Here is a 24,005-nt window from a genome sequence, read left to right on the forward strand (position 1 = left end):
TGGTCATTCCCTTTACCATTAATGCACAGTGGCTGTAGTTTGTACCATTTAGAAGATACACTGAAATAATTCACCAAGACTCCTCTGGCATCACCTTGCAAATTCATGACCTCTTCCATCTAGAAAAACAAAGGCAGCAGATACATTGTAGCACTAAAACTCAAAGTGCACTTAAAAACCTACCCAGCCATGACTTGGAATGCTGTCACCATTCCTTCTGTGAGACTTGGTCAGTTCCTGGAATTGCCTTCCTGACAACATTCTGGGTATTTCAGAAGGCAGCTCATCACCACCGTGGCCAGGGTAATAGGATACGCAATAAATGCAGACCTAACCAGTGATGGCCAAAGCCCATGAATTTAAACAAAAGCTGATATTGAGGTTTCCCTTTACTCAATAGAATAAAATGTATAGACATGAATTTTGGAATAAAAATAATAGTGAAGTTGGATGCAGTTGTTGTCACTACACTCTGAAACTTACAGCAGCTTCAGATGTTTGTTAATATTGTTCAGTTTGGAACTCGGATGTTGCAGTCAGTGATTTTATGTTTTTCCGGATATGTTCCTCCCAGAATGCAATCAATTGGAAACTTTGATTTGATGAGAGCTTTGACTTTGCAGGGAAATTTTACGGAGCCTGCAAGTGCAGGAAGTGTGGCATTCTGAGTGCCCAAAGTATTAGAGCTGTGAAATTTCAATTTCTAAGTGAATGTTGAGATGCAGAGGTCATGCAGGTGACCTATTTGCTATGTGTCAAGCATTATGCTGGCCTGTGATGGGAACATACTTGTAAAATGTTTGCAAGTCATGAAATCTCATGAGTGTGAAACAGTTTTTAATGAAATCCTACTTTCAGGAGAATGTCAGTGTTGTGGCGAATCTCCTGATTATCTCAAGGTAAGTGCACTAGTTGGCTTTGTGCAGCTATATACTTACCACATCAAATACCATCTGCTACACTTGTGGCAGGATATACAGATCCAGCATTGGATTCAGCTCAGTCCCCACAATGCCAGAGTCATCCTCGTCCTGAGGGGCTACAGTGGCTCAGTGGTTAGCACTGCAGTCTCATAGCACGAAGGACTCTGGTTTGATTCCAGCCTCAGGTGACAGTCTGTGTGGAGTTTGCACTTTCTCCCCGTGTCTGCGTGGGTTTCCTCCGGGTGCTCCGGTTTCCTCCCACAGTCCAAAGCTGTGCAGGTCAGGTGAATTGGCTATGATAGATTCTCCGTAGTGTTCAGGTTTGTGTAAGTTAGATGCATTAGTCAGGGAGAAATGTGGTGTAATAGGGTAGGGGGAATGGGTCTGGGTGGGTTACTCTTCAGCGGTTCAGTGTGGACTTGTTGGGCCAAATGGCTATTTTCCACACTGTTGGGAATCTAATCTAAAAAAAACCAAGGGACATGTGGATGAAGTTATTGGTTCTTGTTTAACTCTCCTCAACTCAGGAGCAGCAAGGTGAGACAGAATTAAGGGGGTGGGGAATGGTGGAAGGGGGTGGGCATGGCAGAATGGAAGACAGATTTGGGAAAGACAGAGGTAGGGTTGCGAGCATGGAGGGGTGAAGTGAGAAGGACCTAGTATCCTGGGTATGGTGGAATTTATGGTGGGGACAGACACTGCAGGCAAGAAAATGAGCTTTAAGAGCACTGTCCAAGCTTTGTGGATATCTGACAGGGTCGTAGCAGGACATTAAATATTGTACATAAACTCAAATTATCCCCGCTGAGAATTATCTTGACTAATGACCTTGCATACAAAAAGTGGATCAACTGAGTCTGCAGTGTAACTGTATCCTACAAAGTGCAAGTACAAACTGGAAATTTGCATGAATATTCAATACAGAATGAACAAAACTAAATACCACTATGTAAAGATTCGTGTTTTTGACTTAGCATCAGTTTTGTTTAGTTTCATAGAGGGTTTCTCTCCATGAGACCAAACAAGGTTTCTCACTGCATCTAATCAAACTGACCTTATTAAATACCTACCCCACCTGGGTAGCACCCATCTGGTCTGATTCTACCCCCATTTTGCCACTTTAACTGGAACATCTTGCCACTGTCAGGATGTCACTGAATGGACTGGCCTCTTGGCACCAGTGCCATCTTTAAGAGGTCATTGTACGCTGAGATGAGGACTGTTAGTCCAGAGCTGCTATTTACATTTCCTGATATTTGCCCAGATATGTCAGAGAATGGAAATTCATGTTCCACTTAGCAGGAAGGGATCTTCAGGTTCTAGCAGGTAGGGTGGTACGGAGGTGGGATGTCCTGTATCCCCATGGCCAGCAGAGGAGGCCATGACACCAGACCATGCGGTTGTTTGAAGTCAGTGAGGTCTCAGCTGTTTGGAGGAATGCACAGCATGTAGGAAAAAGGCCAATGTTCTTCTACAGTGTTTACTCTGATACTGCAAATTCATTATATCTCTGTTACTGTACCCACTTCCCACTACCACTCATGCTTATACCACTTTAACTATTGTCTGCAACATCTTCCCTCACTTGCTATCATCTGCCCTTGAATGCACTGATCATTCTGCGATGGCTACTGACTCGCTTGGGTCATCTCCCCACCAGCAGCAACAGTAACAGATGTGGCACCAACTTTCATCTTACTTAATACCAGCTCCTATCTCACTCCAGGAAGACAGCAGCCCACAATTGAGCAGATAGGCTCAGGATGAGCGGTGAGCTGCCTGAATTTTGGCTGCTCACTTTTGATGATAAGAGGACAATGACTTTGACTGCACCAAGTGTCTGACTGATTATGTCCTAGCTTGTTGACTGGTATTGGAGGATGCCCTTGACGAACTGTCCCAGGAACCTCTGACTGAAGACAATCCTCCTTGATTTGACTGAGGACTGCTGTAAACCATGGCAAGTGTCCTCGTTTTATATCTGTGCCAAATATTAAGGCAATAAGCAGTACTGTGAGCCTGAAGTCTGAGTGGCAAGATGCAAAGAGACAAGGCAAAGATGTTATGAGCATTCAGGTAGGCTCAAAGTGAGTGAATATTCCAACACCAAGTGAATAACCCAGAAAAACTAATTTATTATTCATTAGTTAATCTTATCTATGATAACCACCTCCAGTTCCTCAGACCTGTTCCCAGGAAACTGCTGACCAGCCTTGCTGGTCCCCACGTTAACTGATGTTATTATTATTTTTTCTGTTCAGATGAGGACCCTTAGATCTGTCTGAATATCTGTTATCATTATACCATCTCCCAAAGAAACCAATTTTTGATCTCACCATCCTTCCAAACCACCCATTCAGCTCCAATCTCTTATTCTTTCTGAAGATTTCCTAAATCTTTGCCCATCTTTCCAGGACATCTCCATTTCTCAATCCCCTTAATTATATTTTGTTCCTATCATGTTATCAAAAAGGTTTTTATTGAAGCCATTGATGACATTCTGTGTGACTGGGCCATGAGTTCATCCTCATTCTTCTCAAGCCATTTTTAGCATTTGGCATAGTTGACCATACCATCCTCCTCCTTCAATGTATTACATTGTCAAAGTCTGTGTACTTATGTTCTTGTTATTATGAATTGGAGCAGTATAAACCTGGTTCTGCTGTCCCCTGTCTAATCATTGCCATTGAATCACCTGAGATGGTTTCTCTTCCTATCCCTGTCAGTTATGACTGGGGTCTCCCAAAAATCTCTTATTTGTCCCTCTTCTATTTCTCATCTACATACTGATTCTTGACAACATCATCGAAAACACATTCATTTTCAAATGTACAATAATGACACTGAATGTTGCGTCACTATCATCTCTCCCAACTTCTCCTCTGTCTTTTAATTAAAATACTGCGTGTCTGAGATCCCGTACTGGACAAGAAGTGTTCTGCAATTATATATTCAGAAGACCAAAGCCATTGTCTTCATCTCTGCTGCAAATTCCATTCAGTAGCTACTGACTCCATCTTTCTCCTTGTCAATGATCTGAGGTTAAAACAATGACTGCAGATGCTGAAAATCAAATACTGGATTAGTGGTGCTGGAAGAGCACAGCAGTTCAGGCAGCATCCAACGAGCAGCGAAATCAACGTTTCGGGCAAAAGCCCTTCATCAGGAATAAAGGCAGTGAGCCTGAAGCATGGAGAGATAAGCTAGAGGAGGGTGGGGGTGGGGAGAGAGTAGCATAGAGTACAATGGGTGAGTGGGGGAGGAGATGAAGGTGATAGGTCAAGGAGGAGAGGGTGGAGTGGATAGGTGGAAAAGAAGATAGGGAGGTTGGACAAGTCAAGGAGACAGTAACTGAGCTGGAAGTTTGAAACTAGGATGAGGTGGGGGAAGGGGAAATGAGGAAGCTGTTGAAGTCCACATTGATGCCCTGGGGTTGAAGTGTTCCGAGGTGGAAGATGAGGCGTTCTTCCTCCAGGCGTCGGGTGGTGAGGGAGCGGCGGTGAAGGAGGCCCAAGACCTCCATGTCCTTGGCAGAGTGGGAGGGGGAGTTGAAATGTTGGGCCATGGGGCGGTTTGGTTGATTGGTGCGGGTGTCTCGGAGATGTTCCCTAAAGCGCTCTGCTAGGAGGCGCCCAGTCTCCCCAATGTAGAGGAGACCACATCGGGAGCAACGGATACAATAAATGATATTGGTGGATGTGCAGGTGAAACTTTGATGGATGTGGAAGGCTCCTTTAGGGCCTTGGATAGAGGTGAGGGAGGAGGTGTGGGCACAGGTTTTACAGTTCCTGCGGTGGCAGGGGAAAGTGCCAGAATGGGAGGGTGGGTCGTAAGGGGGTGTGGACCTGACCAGGTAGTCACGGAGGGAACGGTCTTTGCGGAAGGCGGAAAGGGGTGGGGAGGGAAATATATCCTTGGTGGTGGGGTCTTTTTGGAGGTGGCGGAAATGTCGGTGGATGATTTGGTTGATGCGAAGGTTTGTAGGGTGGAAGGTGAGCACCAGGGGCGTTCTGTCCTTGTTACGGTTGGAGGGGTGGGGTCTGAGGGCGGAGGTGCGGGATGTGGACGAGATGCGTTGGAGGGCATCTTTAACCACGTGGGAAGGGAAATTGCGGTCTCTAAAGAAGGAGGCCATCTGGTGTGTCCTATGGTGGAACTTGTCCTCCTGGGAGCAGATACGGCGGAGGTGGAGAAATTGGGAATACGGGATGGCATTTTTGCAAGAAATAGGGTGGGAAGAGGTGTAATCCAGGTAGCTATGGGAGTCAGTGGGTTTGTAAAAAATGTCAGTGTCAAGTCGGTCGTCACTAATGGAGATGGAGAGGTCCAGGAAGGGGAGCGAGGTGTCAGAGATAGTCCAGGTAAATTTAAGGTCAGGGTGGAATGTGTTGGTGAAGTTGATGAATTGCTCAACCTCCTCGCGGAAGCACGAGGTGGCGCCAATGCAGTCATCAATGTAGCGGAGGAAGAGGTGGGGATTGGTGCCGGTGTAATTACGGAAGATCAACTGTTCTACATAGCCAACAAAGAGACAGGCATAGCTGGGGCCCATACGTGTGCCCATGGCTACACCTTTGGTCTGGAGGAAGTGGGAGGATTCAAAGGAGAAATTGTTAAGGGTGAGGACCAGTTCAGCCAAACGAATGAGTGTGTCGGTGGAAAAGTACTGATGGGGACGCCGGTAGAGGAAGAAACAGAGGACTTGGAGGCCCTGGTCATGGCGGATGGAGGTGTAGAGGGATTGGATATCCATGGTGAAGATAAGGCGTTGGGGGCCAGGGAAACGGAAGTCTTGGAGGAGGTGGAGGGCCTGGGTGGTGTCTCGAACGTATGTGGGGAGTTCCTGGACTAGGGGGGATAGGACAGTGTCAAGGTAGGTAGAGGTGAGTTCAGTGGGGTAGGAGCATGCTGAGACAGTGGGTCGGCCAGGGTGGTCCTCTCTCCAGTTTGCCGGCTGTGGAAACCTTCATTGATACCAGTGCCAGTGCTGGACTTCCCGTTCCTACAAGCTGGAGCAACTCTTAAAACTGAACAGTCAATGTCCTTAGATGTATTTTAGTCCCTTTCACTCGTCACCTTTGTGCTCACTGCCCTGCAATGACTCCTCATTGTTACACCTCAATTTTAAAATTCAAATTGCATCATTTCCTTGCCATTTTATATCTCTGTGATGTCCTCCAACTCCACAACCCTCTGTATAGCTAACCTCCTCCAGTCCTCCTCGTCGGCGTCTGGGACTAGTATTAAAGAACATAGGAAGTAAGATTATCACCATCACTAAAGAAATAGTATTGGATAAACTAATGGGGCTAAAGGCAAAAAAAGTCCCTTCGCCTTGCTGCCTTGTCTCCTAGGATACTAAAAGAAGGATCTACAGTATTAGTGGAAGCATTGGTTATAATCTTCCAAAAATCTGGAGAAGTACCAGAGAATTCAAAAACGACTAATGTGACATCCCTACTCAAAAAGGGAGAGAGGCAAAAAGTGGGTAACTATAGGCCGAATAGCCTAATGTCTATTTTTGGAGAAATATTAGAATCAACCATTAAGGAAAATATAGTAGAATATTTGGAAAATCAAAATCTATTCAAGCAGAGGCAGCATGGCTTAATGAAAGGGAAATTGTGTCTGAATAATTTATTAGAGGTTTTAGAGGAAGTCTCAACCAGAGTGGATAAAGAGGAACCAGTAAATGTGTTGTATTTGGATTTCAGAAGGCTTTCGACAATGTACCTCATAAAACGTTGTCATGATGAGACCCAACAACATCGGAGATAGTGTATTGGCATGGATAGAGAACTGACTAAAGGTCAGGAATCAGCATGAGGGAGGGATGGAGCGAGGCGCTTTTTCAGCTTGGTGACTCATGGCCATTGGGACTCCACAGAAATCAGTGATGGGACTTGGGTGAAGCAAGTGATTGTAATGTAGCTAAATTTGCAGACAGTGCAAAAATAGATGGAAAGGCAGGTTGCGAGAGGGGAACAGACAGTTTGTGGAGAGATATTGATGGGTTAAGTAAATTAGGCAATAGGTTGGCAAATGGAGTATAATGTGGGAAAATGTGAAGTTGTTCATTTTGGAAGAAAGAATAAATGAATAGAATATTATTTTACTAGATAAAAACTGCTGAAAGCTACCCCCACACTTGTGCACAAAACACGGAAATCTAACATAGAGGTGCAGCGTGTAATCAAGAAGGCTAGTGGAATTGTGGCCCTTATTCCAAGGAAGTTGGAATATGAGAGTAGGGAAGCTTACTGCAACTGTATAAAGTGCTGGTGAGACCACATCTGAAGTCCTGTAAGCAGTTTGCTTCCCTTATTGAAGGAAAGATATAAATTCTTTGGAGGCAGTTCAGAGAAGGTTGACTCAAATGACCAGTGGCATGGAGGGATTGTCTTATGAGCGAAGGCTAAACAGATTGAGACTACTCATTGGAGCTTATAAAATTGAGAGGTAATTTCATTAAAACAAATACGATTCTTAAGGGGCTTGACAGGATAAATGCTGAAACGATGTTTCCCCTCTTGAGCGAGTCTAAGATCAGAGTAAAAGGGCGCTGATTTATGACAGAAATGAAAAGGAATTTCTGCTGTGAGGTTGTCGCTCTTTGGATTTCCTTTCCACAGAGAGGCTGCAGGGGCAGATTCCTTGTGTATACTTAAGGCTGAGACAGATACTTTCTTGGTCAGGAAATGAATTAAAGGTTACGGAGAAAATGCAGGGAAATGGACATAAGGACCATCAGATCAGCTTTGATCCCACTGAATGGTGGAGAAGGCTTGAGGGGCTAAATGACCTTCGCTTGTTCATACTTATCATCATTATTATATATTAAAATCCTTGATTTTAATTTTATGATAATGCCTCCAGCTGGCTAAAAAGCCTTGTAATCTGAAATTCTCTCCCCAAATCTCTCCCCTGCTTCCCTACCCTCATTTCAGATGCTTCTTGGAAAGAAAGACTTGTCAATATGTGACTTTCTTTTTCCTGACGACCAGACATATTAAAGTGTTTTGTGGTCTATAAAGTATTCTTTGAAGAGTAACCACTGTTATATAGGAAGTGCCTCAGTCAAATTGCACAGAGCTCACTCCCAGAAATAGCATTGTGATAATGACCATGATGATTTGTTTTTGTATAACGCAGAATAAATACTAGTTAGCATGCCGGAAATAATCAAACTGCAGTTCTTTAAAATAGGATCATAGGATCTTTGGCATTGACCCAAACATTGAGATTGTGCCTTGATTTAACACCTCACTGAAAAGATGGTATTGAAACCAGAACCTTGTAAATCAGAGGCAGGTTTACTCCCAACTCTGATATACTGCCTTTTTTCTGGATTAGTGGTCCTGGAAGATTACAGCAGTTCAGGCAGCATCCAAGTAGCTTCGAAATCGACGCTTTGGCCAGGATTGGAGGGTGGGTTGTTTGCCTGGCACTTTCCCCTGCCACCGCAGGAACTATAAAACTTGCGCCCACACCTTCTCTCTCACCTCTATCCAAGGCCCTAAAGGAGCCTTCCACATCCATCAAAGTTTTACTTACACATCCACTCATATCATTTATTGTATCCGTTGCTCCCGATGCGGTCTCTTCTACATTGGGGAGACTGGGCGCCTCCTAGCAGAGCGCTTTAGGGAACATCTCCGGGATACCTGCACCAATCAACCACACCGCTCCATGGCCCAACATTTCAACTCCCCCTCCCACTCTGCCGAGGACATGGAGGTCGTGGGCCTCCTTCACCGCCGCTCCCTCACCACCAGACGCCTGGAGGAAGAACGCCTCATCTTCCGCCTCGGAACACTTCAACCCCAGGGCATCAATGTGGACTTCAACAGTTTCCTTATTTCCCCTTCCCCCCACCTCACCCTAGTTCTAAACTTCCAGCTCAGTAACTGTCCCATAACATGCCCAGACTTGTCCTACCTGCCTATCTCCTTTTCCACCTATCCACTCCACCCTCTCCTCCTTGATCTATCACCTTCATCCCCTCCCCCACTTACCCATTGTACTCTATGCTACTTTCTCCCCACCCCCACCCTCCTCTAGCTTATCTCTCCACGCTTCAGACTCACTGCCTTTATTCCTGATGAAGGGCTTTTGCCCGAAACGTCGATTTCGAAGCTACTTGGATGCTGCCTGAACTGCTGTGCTCTTCCAGCACCACTAATCCAGAATCTGGTTTCCAGCATCTGCAGTCATTGTTTTTACCCCTATACTGCCTTTTTGCCAAACCTTTTAGTTATCCTCTCTAATAACACCGTATGTGTCCATGTGTCAGATGTTTGCTTTATGGCACTTCCTTGAAGCATTTTGGGGAATTTTATCCACATCAAAGGCACAATATAAATACTTTTTTTTCCATCTTTTGTTTATAACATGTTTCAAAACATCTGTTGTCCAACCTAGGTTTGGCAGCAGCTATGGTAATGAATTGATCTAATGTGATTTAATAATTTATATCACTGCAGTAGCCTGAAATATTTGAAGACTAATGGGCAGCATGGTGGCACAGTGTTTAGCACTGCTGCCTCACAACGCCAGAGACCTGGGTTCAATTCCTGGCTTAGGCGACTAACTGTGTGGAATTTGCACATCCTCCCTGTGTCTGCATGGGTTTCTCCAGGTGCTCCGGTTTCCTCCCACAGTCCAAATATGTGCAGGTTGGGTGAATTGGCCATGCTAAATTGCCAGTAGTGTTAGGTGAAGGGGTACATGTAGCGGGGTGGGTTGCTCTTTGGAGGGTCGGTGTGGACTAGTTGGGCCGAAGGGCCTGTTTCCACACTGTGAGTAAGTAATCTAATAGGTATATAAGATTTAGATGTTCTTGATATGTTTTTATAAAGTGAGTAGTTAAGTATGCCTATCAAAAGAGAGGATTAAGATGTTCCAAAAAACTTCACAAATAGTAATTATTTTGAAGCATAGCCTCAGTTGTTATACAAGGGAAAGACCCAGTTATTATCCAGCAACATCTAACAAATAGCAGAGTCAAAGAACCATTTAAAATGTTGTTGTTTGAGGAATAAATGTTGACCAGGACATCAGAAGGACGTAGCAGCTCAACTTTGAACAGTGCCAATATTCACCTGAACAAGTCAAATGGTCTCCAACCATTTTAAAGTGAACTTCATGATGCATCAGTTGACTTGCAAGCATAACAACATTTCCTCTGCCCCTTATGCTAATCGTATTTCTCACCTTACTTTAAGGAGGTTCTGACTGCTCTGGATCAATTCAAATGTTATCACCATATCTGGCAGAGAGAGAGGGAAGAGGCCATTCAAGACTTTATGAAACAGAACCCTCTGCTATCTGAGTTTGAATTACAGGTTCTCTACTACCGGGACTTGGAATCAAAGATAAATTCTGAGCAGGAATATATTTGCGTTGGAGCATTAGCCCTTTACACTGGTAAAGCAATCAAAAGTATTTGAGTTCAATAACAATCTGCTTTATTGAAATAAATTTTATACTTTTTCTAAAAGGAAAAGGCCTGTCAATGTGCATTTTCTTTAATTTTGTTCTCATTATAAACCTGAGATGTCTCACTTAATATGTGAGTCGCTACTGGGAACAGACTCTTGTAAGTGTCCCATTTTTGAGGCACTGTTCCTGACAATTTTTTTTTAATCCCTGTTGCTTTTTTTGGATTGTCTGAAATTTCATCAATATTGTTCAGTAACAAAGAGACTCAAGTTAGTAGAGTACATTTTGGGTAAGAAATGTGATGTTTTTAATTCAATACGCATGTAATTACCATCATTGAATTCCCCAACCATTCGCATCCTGAGGGTTATCATTAAGCAGGACAAAGGGCAAAACAACCCACTTGATTAGCCCGTCTCCACAGTCATGCATTCCATTGCTGATACTCACTAGGAGTAGGTAACTTATGCCATTGGCAAGATACTCTACAGAAATTCTCCAAGGTTCCTTAGGTAGCATTTCCAAAACCATGATCACTAACATCAAGAAGGGTAAGAGCAGTTCCTAACTACACATTATCCTGAATTGGAATTATATTGCCATTCCTTAGTGTTGTTGGATAAAAATCCCAGAACACCCTCTCTAATAGTCTTGTAGATACTATTACAGCAAATGGTTTGCGGTGGGTGAAGAAAGCAGCTCACCACTACCTTCACTGTGGCAAATAGGGCATTCAATGCTGGCCTTGGCTAGCCATGTTATGTCCCATGAATGAAAACAAAAAAGAACCAAAACAAATATTTTGGCTATGAGAGCAGTTCAGAGGTTGGTAATTCCATGATGAGTAAGTCATTTCCTGATTGCCTGCAGATGCAAATCAGAAATGAAATGGATATCCTTTAACTGCTTGGATGAATGACGTTCCAACAATAGTTGGTTTCTTCGACTGTCAGCAGCAGGGAAAAATAAATATTCTTGGTTTCCTGATGTTTTTGTCTTGTCAATGTTGGTGTAAGGAGAGAGGGAGGACAAAAGAGGGCGGGAGACTGTTTACCTGCCTGCATTCAGTGTGCAGTCTATAATCCATCTCCCCTGTTCGCCCCCAGAAAACTGTTTGAAATATAAGCTGGTTGTACATTCCATGCCTGTGGAAGTTATATTTTCAGGCTTGATAATTATAGATGAACTTCCATCTTCAAAATGTGAGTGTTCTTTTAATGGCGCCAATGAAATGGGAGGTGGAAGAAGGGCTGACTGGTTTCATTGCCTTTGGATAAAATGCTAATTTCAGCTCACTCTTCTCTTTGATCCATGTTGGTTTTGTGAGACATGGCTAATCTGTGTGAGTCAAGTGATTCCGATTATGGTTTTTTGCAATTGACGGGATGAGGTTTACAAATATAACTTCTGTCAGTGATTTAAAAAGCATTCATTCACAACTTTTTTCAAATAAATTTCTAGCATTAAGTTTAGAGCACCAATAACCCAATTTTGCAATGAGGAATGAGAGAATTGTGCTCTGTATTGATCCCACAAAGTGTTTCCAATGAAAATATTAGCATCTGAGGCTGAGACCTCTCCATTTTCAACTTTACTTTTGTGCCTTCCATAGGGGATCTATAGCATCCAGCAACACAGTAAGCAGTATGTATGTTGATCAGCCAAACAGATGGTAGAATTTTCACAGACAGCAAGAAAAGAACTAAAATATAAAGCTTATCTAAATTATCATGTAGGAAGTAAAATAATGGTTGTGAACCCTCTGAGATGGAGTTAGGGGATAAATATACATATCATAACGAAGGTGTCTTTAAATAAAAAGACATTGTTAGAAATTTTCAATCTTTATATGTTCTTCTAAGAAAATAACACAGCATAATTGTTTTCTAAGAGGCAGAAATCTTGTTCAGTAACCTGTTGCCTGTGTATAAAACTGGCATTTGCATTGTCTAAACTTTTGAAAAACAATCCAGTTTCGATTTTTAATTGATTTCTCAGCACTTTGGTCAAGACATCATAAAATAAAATAATCTAACCCAAGTAGTATAGTCAATAAACTTAAGTCTGACTTGTGTTTTTACATGAGTCAGATTCAGACAAAATGCAAATTTCAGTTGATGTGAAGTAAAATCTAAATCCAGGTCTGAATATAGAAGGTCCGGGTGCATTTAATTGGTTAGCATGTTTTCCAAATCATCTGAAGCCTCTAATGTAATTTGATCCATCTAAGCAGAATATTAAAAGTTGTTGCATTTTTCAGCTGATCTCAAGATGGCACTAACTTCAGAAACCAAAGTTTGGATGATTGATTTGGGTCGACACTGCAATAAAAAGTATAGGACTGAGATGGAGAACGTTTTTACATTTATAGAGGAAGTCAGCAAAAAATTGAATCGGCCTATCAAGGATTTGGATGATATTAGAATAGCCATGGCTGCACTCAAAGAAATAAGAGAACAACAAATTTCCATTGACTTTCAAGTAGGACCCATTGAGGTAAACCTTTGTTTCGGTTTAGAAATTCTTTGTTCCCTTAACATGATGCTTGTATGAGAAAAACAGTCTAAATAATGTTGTTGAATGCTGATAGTGATAGTTCTTAAGGACTATTCAGCATAGATTTGTTTACTCATATTACCTGAAAATGTGCAGCATCTGTATTTATTTTTCTTCATTAGGAAGTTTTATATTGTGTAATTTAAAGTGCCATACAGTAATTTTGGTGCAACAAAATTAAAAGAGGCTTTTAGTTTGTTTCAGTGGCTGGTACAAATTATGTTGTCATCCTCCCCTTTTTACGTGATTTAGAAAGAGCAAATTGTTACTATAATGCTTTTTCATTGAGAACAAAATGATTTAATACATGTGAGTCACAAGTTGCTATTTGTGGTTCTCTGCTCACACTATTGCTGGACTTTTTTTTGTGGTATCATTTTATGTAGACTATAAAGGTTATAAAAATAACTCCATCATTCAATTTTTCCCTGTGTATTACTATTTGCAATTTTTTGTGCCCTGTGGCTATCCATGCCCATTATATAAGATTGAATTATCCCATGAAAACTATTTCTGCTATTTTAATAGGAGTCCTATGCAATGTTAAACAAATATGAATTGCTTGTGGCTAAGGAAGAGATAGAGAAAGTAGACACGCTTCGCTACACTTGGGAAAAACTGCTGGTGCGAGCAAGTGAGATTCAGAATGAAATAGTTGCCCTACAGCCAAATTTCAGAGGAGAATTGATCAACAATGTGCAGACGTTCATTGATGACTGTAATGAGTTTTATGCAGATTATGAAAAGGTACGCTAAAACATCAATTAGAATGAGTGAATCAATGTTTGTTTTGCTGATTGAAATATATGTAAATATATTCAAAAGATTTGCTAATTTTCCATATTTTAGAAAGATGGAATAATTTATTTCAAACCATTTTTTCCTGAAAATAGCTCTAAATGTTACATAGTAGTCACTTGTTGATCAATATTTTGAGACCTTGCCTATTAGAAAATTTCATAATTACTTAACTGTTCACAACATCATTAGTAAGCCTTATTTCTGTTTACTATAGGAAGGACCAATGGTTATAGGCCTGGCACCACAGGATGCCAGTGACCGACTCATAATCTTTCAGGTATATTCTCATTGTTATGGTCATAGATATTATGAATGTTTTGCTAGATATTGCCCACAGCTTTCAAGATTTTATTGAACTTAATTTCATAAATCACTATGGTGTATTTTAAACTTTCAGACCATTGATTGCTAGACCAGTCATGTATCTATCATATTGACTGTTGAGTCAGTATACAAATAAATGGACAGAGGATGTTAGGGAACAATACATTTTTACAAATTCCATTTCCTTGTTCTGCAGAAGTGCAAGGTGAAAATATTGGATCCATCCCCAAATACAGTTTTGGGGCGTCATAATATAAGACCAGACTGTGTTGGATCCTTCCAATGCAGACAGTAAGCAAATTTAATGTTGCCTGTTTATTGCTATTGTTCTATATGCAGTCAGTGCTAAATGTACTGTTGAATGCCTTCATGACTTAACAGGTTTTTGCAAGGCTAGCTCCAGTTATTGCTCAACTACATGGTGAGGTACATGCAGTTAAAGGCACCCTTCATGGATTTCTGTTTGTGATCCTGCCTGAGATGTATACTTGCTCCATTCTGCTACCTCTTTGTATCCAGCTGTTTGTTGAGTTTCCTCAGGCAATGGTGGAAGACAAACCGGAGATCAAAATATCACCCTCTTGAGCCAGGAGGTGACATGATGTAAATAATCTCATGGTCTCAGTCATCCTCACAACCGATGAGTTGTCACCATCCTGTCCCAAGGCAGTAGATCTACCATAGGAAATGGAAGATTTCTGCTAGCACCCACAGTAAAGCAGAAACATGTCACATTATTACTCAGTAAGTTTAAAGAAAATGAAGTGCTTTCAGAGGGGATTAGGGGAATGCTGCCTCCTACAGAGAGCTATTCTGCTTTTCCATTTCCTTCCTCTGTTAACAGCTTATGGTTCTTTGTGTTGCCTCTGATCAGTTTCCTGGTCATGCAGCAGGCCAGGATGGGGATGCATATTTCACTGGGATTAAGTTGTCTGTGCAGAACCCTTGAAGTTAGAGCCTAGGGCTTCATCATGTTCCACGCCACGTCCTGTCATCTTCAGCAACTCAAAATAAGAATGCCAACCACCACTTGCTGCTTAGCAACAGTCAGTGGAAATCATTCAGCATCTAACTTGATTAGTTGAGGTTCCATGCAGTGTGGGAACAGACCCTTTGGCCCAACAAGTCCACACTGATCCTGCAAGGGTAACCCACTCAGACCCGTGTCCCTCTGATTAATGCATCTAACACTATGGGCAATTCACCTGACCTGCACATCTGGAGGAAACCAGAGCGCCCAGAGGAAAACCACACAGACAACGGGAGAATGTGCAAACTCCACACAGATAGTTGCCTGAGGCTGGAATTGAACCTGGGATCCTGGTGCTGTGAGGCAACAATGCTAACCACTGGGCCACCATGTCGCCCCTAGTAGTTTGGTAGATGGTAGTTTGTAATGCCTTTAAGTAACACTAATCCATCCTGTGAGTGAATGCATGACTGCAAGGTTAAGAAAAACTATTAGCTGGAGCATTCAACTTAAAATGGCACTACTGATGTTAAATTAGTTGAATTATGTCATAATTCTCTTCTTTGCATACTCCCTACATCAGTGCTAGTGACTACCAAAAACGATTTCGGGCATAGTCTGCATTGGAATGGCCCATGCGCATGTTCACTGCTAGTTTGGTACCAAGTAAGCTCATGGACATTACCGAAAGTTGTCATAATGGCCTTTGTCTGTAGCATTTGTATTGCTGACTCACAGAGGGGAATTGTTTTTTTACCACATGTATTGATCGTCAAATCATTAATATTTAGGACTTGTGTATTTTGTTTTGCTACCAGAATAAATTTGACAACTTGTTTCGTAAGTACATCACATATACAGGTGGTGAGGAGCTGTTTGGCTTGTCTGTCACTGAGTATCCCCAGCTGCTGGAAATAAGGAAACAGTTGGCTTTACTCCAAAAGCTATATGGATTGTATAACAATGTGATCAATACAGTCAATAGTTACTATGACATCCTGTGGTCAGAGGTCAACATTGAAAAAATCAACAACGAGCTTATGGAATTTCAGACCAGGTAAATATTAGTTTTTGGAGTAACTAATGTTTTTGTCCCCTGAAAATGTTCATTGTGCTGTCATTTTAAATTTGTTCTGTTCATGCATATAAGAGTTTCTAACATATTGTTAAACAAGTTATTCATTCAGCTGCAGATATTCTGCTTTTTTCATTGTTCAGAATCTTCAGGAACTAAATTATCTGTTTTTTGCTTCTGACCTCATATGCTTTTCATCACATGGACTGCTTAATTCTGTCTGCATGATATTGTTTACATCTGCCTTTACATCAGGTGATTTGCTGCTCTAATCCTCAACACTTTAACAATTAATACTCCAGTGCTACCCCAATACTTGTAATCTTCCACCATTCATAAGTTCTTGTCTCCATTCCTGTCCTAATCAATCCTATTGTACATCCACATTAAACTTTGTCCTGCAATTGCTTGCAGTTTTCAGCAGTGTGCATGACACTCACTGGAATTCCCTATAAAATCTTTTTTTGCTGTCAAGTTTTCTTTCTTAAATAAGTCTTTGATCGCTCCTAGTTAAATTTTATTGGCTTGGAGTCCATTTTCCCCTGTGTCTCTGTGAAGCACACAGGCACACGGCTTACATTAAAAGGACTATAAAAATCAAAGTTGTCATTCTTGAAAGATCATGAAGATGGTTGGTGTTGCAATTAAATGTCACATTACGAGATGAGTATGTCTCCTGCAAATGTCCATGGTGTAATTTGTATTGAAAATGAAACTGTATTTATAATGTGAAGCAGTATACTTTAATGACATGTATATCTTGTCCTCTAATTGCTAACCATAATAGTGATTGTTTGATCTTCTTTTAAATTTGTAGCATAGTAAAGAATAAGGCTCCTATAAATCTAACAGTAGAGCTAAACAATGGCACCGGCTGGCTCTGTTTGTGTTTCAGTTTTCATCAATGAGGACTACGGGGGATGAGTTACTGGTTATATGCAGAACAATTCAAAGAAACTATTTTAATGGAGGATCTCAGAAATTCAATATTTTAAAAATCTTGCTGCTCACTCCCTGCGCTGTTAGAATATTTTTCTTCCTTATGACATGATTCTTAGGCTGTTGCTGTTGCTGCAAGAAATACAAACACACCATTGACTAAAAGTCAAATTACTTCCATAGCCATTCTGATCAATCAGGCCAGAATTGCCATGTTATACGTTATGGTTCAGTTTCATTAACTTGCAATATATTTTAAAATAAAATCATTTCTTTCGCTTAGAAGACGCTAGGGTTATCATTTCAGTCAGAAGTTCTTTTAGCTTGTTTTACAATAAACTCCTAAAAGACACATTGATGATATAGTTGAGAGCAAGCTCTATTGGGCTTCCTGGCATGATGCTTCACCTCTCCATATTTGGATTGAATGCCCTGTTGGATAATCAAATGGCCAGAAATCCAAATTCTGGAAAGATGGGATTCTGCAAGCATTCTCCTTTTTACTTTGAAACAAAATGTGACAACAAAAATATTTGAACTATAATCTCAAGAACTTTTTTGATGGCTGTGATATTATAAGTAGCAATCTAAAATTATAAACATCTTTTTAAGTGTTTATGACTGTGTACAAATTATGGCTCAGTTTTCTTTTTGGTGCTTCAGATGCCGTAGGCTTCCTCGGGCTTTGAAAGAATGGAAAGCGTTCCTAGATCTGAAGCAAACTATTGATGATTTCAGTGAGTGCTGTCCACTCCTGGAGCATATGTCAAACAAGGCGATGATGTTACGGCATTGGAAAAGAATTTCAGAAACCACAGGACACCATTTTGATGTCGAAAGTGAAACTTTCAAGCTCAGAAACATAATGGAAGCCTCAATACTGAAATATAAAGAGGAAATTGAGGTATTAGTTGTATGCTTAAAAAGTGGAATACTTTTGTAATATGCATATTCTAAGAGAACAATATGAATATTATAAATTTGGTGTTGGATATCACTTATACGGTCTGATTAAAAAATATAGAGCATGAGCAGTTCTTAAGATCAGCTGTCGGAGATATCTTTTCATGCTTTGAATACACAGTTTTCTGGCATTATGCTTTTATAGTATTTGACAAATGCCGTCTACTATACCCATTAATTTTCCCAATTATCTTTATTGTATCTCCTTTCAATGAAGTTTTCCAGGTTTTTACGAAAGGTAGAATGAGATTGGAAGAAGCTCCATTGTCAACATAATGCTAATTACAACATGAAAAATATAAATAATTCGATCCTTACATATTTATGAAAAAGATGAAGTACCTGACAACGTTTAGTCAAGGAACTAAAACATATTCTGAACTTTGGATTGTACTATGATTTTGGTGCTTAAACATAAAATTTTTCATAATGCTCTCTTGTGGTCAGTGGTGACTTAGATTGACCAAGTTTACTGAAAAGTTTTATTGACATAAAAACACCAGAGCCTTAACTATGAAAGATTGTAATGATTCATGTGCAAGTGGGATAGTGACATTGGCATTGGATTTTCACTGCTTTATGTTATTACTGGTGAACAGGGATAAGCTTGTTTTCTCCATCTATGGAATTACTAACTTTCATTGTGTTTAGCTGGACTATATGAAATCCAGGAAGGACTCTTTAGTGAAATATTTGGAAGGGCACTGCTGCAGTGCTGTTGTATGTGTACTAATCCTGGTTTACAGTAGCATCAATGAAGCCCTGGGATATGTAAACTATTTCTCAATTAACCACAATTTAGTTTGTGGGCTATAAAGACCAGGGTGCTAACTTGTAAATATATTTGACAAATAGATAACACTTCAGTTTCTAGAAGGAAGTCTATACTATCAACTGTTTGCAGATGTCATGCCCAGTATCCACATAATTGCCATTTTTTTTAAACGTAAGCTGTTTAAAATTGAAGGGAAAATTAGAAAGTGTAATCATGCATATTTGAATAATATTAATTGCATAACAGTTGTTTCTTATTTATATATTTTTTGCACTTAAAATTTCTCACAAACTGGCAAGATCTTCCAGTTGAAGCGTCATGATGGTAGTTGTCGGTTTTGTTCATTGTAGGACATTTGCATTAGTGCAGTGAAGGAAAAAGACATTGAGCAGAAACTGAAGCTGGTTATAGCAGAATGGGATAGCAAAACGTTCACTTTTGCAAGCTTCAAAACACGTGGCGAGCTTTTACTGAGGGGAGACAGTACAGCAGAAATCATTGCCAACATGGATGACAGTCTGATGATCTTGGGTTCACTGTTGAGCAACAGGTAAGCAGTGCGTAGATGCCTTACACATAACTTTGTCTATGACAATCATAAAAACAGATTTGCATGGCTTGATTTAGATATTTTTATCAAATAACTACGTAACAGTCCAATTCACCCGAAGAGCAGAAATGGTTGTTGGATTGCTGCAGTATCTTTAGATGTCCCTAAACTGATTAGATTACTTACAGCGTGGAAACAGGCCCTTCGGCCCAACAAGTCCACACTGACCTGCAACCCACCCAGACCCATTCTCCTACATTTACCCCTTCACATAACACTACGGGCAATTTAGCATGGTCAATTCACCTAACCTGCACAATTTTGTACTATGGGAGGAAACCGGAGCACCCGGAGGAAACCCATGCAGACATGAAGAGAATGTGCAAACTCCACACAGTCAGTCACCTGAGGCGGGAATTGAACCCAGGTCTCTGGCGCTGTGAAGCAGCAGTGCTAACCACTATGCCACTGTGCCACCCACATGTTGCTCTGTGTTCCTACTGGGATCTTTTAATCCTGGCTGTCCCAGAAATGTGGAGTCAACATTCTCAGGGAACTTGGTCGGATTGTACGGAGTTGGGGAAGACAAGGCATGCCCCCTTTTATTGGCCCAAGCTGCTGCATTATGTTAAATATCTAGCCTGTGTGTAAATGAATTCATGTCTCTGAATGAATGAATGTATGAATGAATGAGAAGGTGTAGAAGTAGGTGAGTGAAGTGAGTAGTTGAGTGAGGTGGTTAAGAAGATGAAGCTGATGGTTAAATTGGGTAGATGGTAGGTGCATGAAGTGTACAGTATTCAGACCAGGCAGGGTTACCAGTTCGGTAAGGGGGAATTGGTGGTTGTGGAGTTGGCTTGATAATAGCATGGTCGAGAAATGTTAACCTGGAGCTCAGGGTGATAGTTGAGTGGACACAGGGACGGTCAAGAGGTAGCTAGTGATGTTGGAGACATAATCTAGAGGTCATGAGCGTGGTCAAATGATCAGGGAAAGAACGCAATCGGGGATCTGGGTGGGCGATTTTGTGCGTGTGGTGGATGCCATTAGCTATTTAGGAATTAGACTTGGTTTTACTGTCTAACGATCTCTGGATATATATTCAGGTAAGTGCACCAGCTATGTTCCAACTCTCCCTGACTGTTCAAGACTCTCCCTGACTTCGTGTTCAAGACATTCATGGGGAGCCCAGGGATGCAGGTGATTTGCTCACTGGATATTGAAACTGCCTGGCCAATTCTCACTGAGGTTTTTACATCTAAACTTCCAAAGGGTCCTGAAGTGTATCTCAGTGGTACAGAATGTTTGATCTCTTCTGATATTCGCGAATTGGAAGATTTGGCCGAATGTAAATAAATCCTTTCAACAAATATGCATATATTTTAAAATTATCGATAACATGGATGGGGAAGCCAAGTAATTCTGCAATTGTTCCTTTTGATGTATTTCATTTGCTTGTGTTGTGCTTTTTATTTTATGTCAGGTACAATACTCCTTTCAAGGCACAGATTCAGAAATGGGTCCACAATCTATCGAACACAACAGATATTATTGAGAACTGGATGACTGTGCAGAACTTGTGGATTTATTTGGAAGCTGTATTTGTAGGTGGAGACATTGCTAAACAACTCCCAAAGGTATGAAAGTGACTAGTTGGAGTTTTATTGAAATGAAATCCATTGCATCCCCTAAATTGAGATGAAATTCAGTTTTCTTTGGAAGCTATCAAAGTCCGTGACACGCAAGTTCACCAAAAGAAATGAAATGCAGTGGACAAAACTAATAATTAATTATTCATGAATTAATCATTATTAATCTAATCCCTTATGAATTGTAATAACTCAGGAAACCCTACTAGAAAAGAACATTGTTGTTGATCACCAAAATAGAGCCGCTACTCTTGCCATATAAAGGCTAGCTCCAGTTCTGCAGACCCAGTCCTGTTAGTGATTCCCCATGAACCTTGTCAGGTTATCACTGGAATGTACTATTGACAGAGAAGCTACTCTATTTTAGGTGCTAATTTCTGTAACATTGCACTCCACCAAGTGTTCTGAAGTACATACCACTGTTTTATGGAGTATTGACATGGTAATAGTATTGTTTTTTCATACGGTTGATGTGCCTTCTTTGTCCCATTGTGCTTGGTGAGTAATTAATCTGGGTAGGAACCAATCTTGAATGAGTCCTTTTGCACCATGCAGCATATTAGTGTCTTGCTACTCTCTTGTGGCCAAGATATGCACTTATAAATTACACTGCTAAATGCACGAATATTTTTGTAAGAATTCTAGATGGGATTCTTTAACTTCCCTCACCACCTATCACAGATAAAAAATAATAGGTAAAGATTGTTCTGAAAATCACATGACAACAAGATTCAAAAAAGATAAAGTCAAACAGAGGGAGAGTAAATATCTCAATGATTAGATTAGATTCCCTACAGTGTGGAAACAGGCCCTTCGGCCCAACAACTCCACACCGATCCTTCGAAGAGTAACCCACCCAGACCCACTTCCCTCTAACTAATGCACCTAACACTATGGACAATTTAGCATGGCCAATTCACCTGAACTGCACATCTTTGGACTGTGGAAGGAAACTGGAGCACCCAGAGGAAACCCATGCAGACACAGGGGGAATGTGCAAGCTCCACACAGGCAGACACCTGAAGTCTGGATTCAAACCTGGGACCCTGGTGCTGTGAGGCAGCAGTGCTAACCACTGAGCCACCGTGCCGCCCAGAGTTACAAAGCAGAAAAGAAAGGAAATATAAGGAAGCTCGTGCTTCCAAATAAACTATTGGACTGTAACCTGGTGTTGTGTGATTTTTAACTTTGTGCACCCCAGTTCAACACCGGCACCTCCACATCAGGATTGATAGAGGTCAACAGCACAGAAAAAGGCCCTTCAGCCCAGTGTGTCACGCTGATCAAAAATAACTGCCTAATTATTCGAATTCCATTAGCCTGTGCCTGGCCCATAGTCTTGTATGCCTTGGCATTGCACGTGTTCATCTAAATACTTCCAAAACGTTATGAGTATTCCAAAATACTTCCTGCCTCTACCGTATTTTCAGGCAGTGAGTTCCAGATGCTCATCACCCACTGGGTGAAAATAATTTCCCTCACAGCTTCTGTAAACCTTTGGCCCTTACCTTAAATCTCTGCCCCTGGTCATTGATCCCTCCATTAAGGGGAAATGCTTCTTCCTGTCTACCCTATCTATGCCCTTTATAATTTTATATATCTCAATCATGTCCTCTCTCAGTATCTTCTCCAACCCAACTGAAAACAAGAGAAGGATGTCAAGAAACATTGGGTTGGTTAATCTCTGATATTGTGAATATTACATAGGGATGTGCAAATGGCACAATTGCTAAAACTATTTTGTTTTCAATCTCATTGCACCCTGATTAAAGGAAGCCAAACGTTTTTCCAACATTGACAAATCTTGGGTGAAGATCATGACTCGGGCACATGAGACTCCAAGTGTAGTGCAGTGCTGTGTAGGTGATGAAACCATGGGACAACTTTTACCACATTTGCTGGAGCAGCTGGAAATCTGTCAGAAGTCTTTGACTGGGTAAGGTTCAACCCATGACCTGCTGTTGCCAACACAGATATAGGCAGGTCTGTTCCAGTCAAACGATTTAGGCCAGATTTTGAAGTTTGATATCTGACTCAATTCTTTGAAACAAACTCAAGATTATATGTAGTTCATTTATTGTCCATAATCATGTGAATGTGATTTAATTTTTTTCTAGTTCATAATTCAGCTTCTAAAAATATTATATGTAAAATTAGTTCATTTAAATTTGAAATGTTAAATAATAGAATTTTTCTATGCAACATATTTTTGATAAGTTATCTCTAGTTGAATGAAAGCCTCTTAATTATCAAGCTTTAATCTTCACCTTGTTAGAAATAGACTTTAAATGCTATGGTTGATTTTGTTTTCCTTCCCTAGTCTGCCCTTATTCCTATTGCCACTTTTATGTCCCCATAAATTAAAATTCTTCTTTTGTGCTTTTGAATTCTTGAAGTGTTCTACTATTAGGCCCTGGATTTCATCTGAAAAGAGATGTGCTGTGTCTAGTCATGAGCATCTAGCTTGTGAGTACCAACATGTTAGGATGGACATTTCCCCAAGCGATGGTACAAACCAAAAATTGCAACCTTAGATACGTGTTGCATGGCCTGTGTGATCGTCAGTCCAATTGTATTGACTATTTTGAGCATCAAGCTGTAAGTGCAATACACACTTGATGAGCTACCATCTATTTTGCGCTGCTGGCAAAGACTAGATTAGAGTAGATTCTCTACAGTGTGGAAACAGGCCCTTCAGCCCAACAAGTCCACACCAGAGCCATTCCCCCCTGACTAATGCACCGAACACTAGAGGCAATTTAGCATGGTCAATTCACCTAACCTGCACATCTGTGGGAGGAAACCAGAGCACCCGGAGCAAACCCACGCAGATATGGGGAGAATGTGCAAAGTTCACACAGACAGTTGCCCAAGGCAGGAATTGAACGCGGGTCCCTGGTGCTGTGAGGCAGCAGTGCTAACCACTGAGCCACCGTGCCACTAGTTTCTACTCTCACATTCCCATGTCATTTGATTTTGATAAAACTGTCATTTTTTAATGAGATTGGAAATTTGTAAATGGTCTAGAGTTTCACACTG

At 41.0% G+C, this 24,005-nt stretch overlaps 1 protein-coding gene across 2 annotated transcripts in view; it reads left to right on the forward strand.

The window, feature by feature from the left end:
* Nucleotides 1-24,005, forward strand: part of dnah5 (dynein, axonemal, heavy chain 5) — a 352,727-nt gene that overhangs the window by 136,824 nt on the left and 191,898 nt on the right. For both annotated transcript variants that reach the window (XM_072575131.1, XM_072575132.1), the window contains 9 exons: nt 10,148-10,349; nt 12,625-12,860; nt 13,449-13,667; nt 13,936-13,998; nt 15,834-16,072; nt 17,693-17,933; nt 19,118-19,317; nt 20,801-20,954; nt 22,739-22,902. In XM_072575131.1, the coding sequence (XP_072431232.1) occupies nt 10,148-10,349; nt 12,625-12,860; nt 13,449-13,667; nt 13,936-13,998; nt 15,834-16,072; nt 17,693-17,933; nt 19,118-19,317; nt 20,801-20,954; nt 22,739-22,902 (1,718 nt within the window). The remainder of the gene's footprint in view (nt 1-10,147; nt 10,350-12,624; nt 12,861-13,448; nt 13,668-13,935; nt 13,999-15,833; nt 16,073-17,692; nt 17,934-19,117; nt 19,318-20,800; nt 20,955-22,738; nt 22,903-24,005) is intronic.

Source organism: Chiloscyllium punctatum, chromosome 8, assembly GCF_047496795.1.
Source record: "Chiloscyllium punctatum isolate Juve2018m chromosome 8, sChiPun1.3, whole genome shotgun sequence".
NCBI classification, from domain to species: Eukaryota; Metazoa; Chordata; class Chondrichthyes; order Orectolobiformes; family Hemiscylliidae; genus Chiloscyllium; species Chiloscyllium punctatum.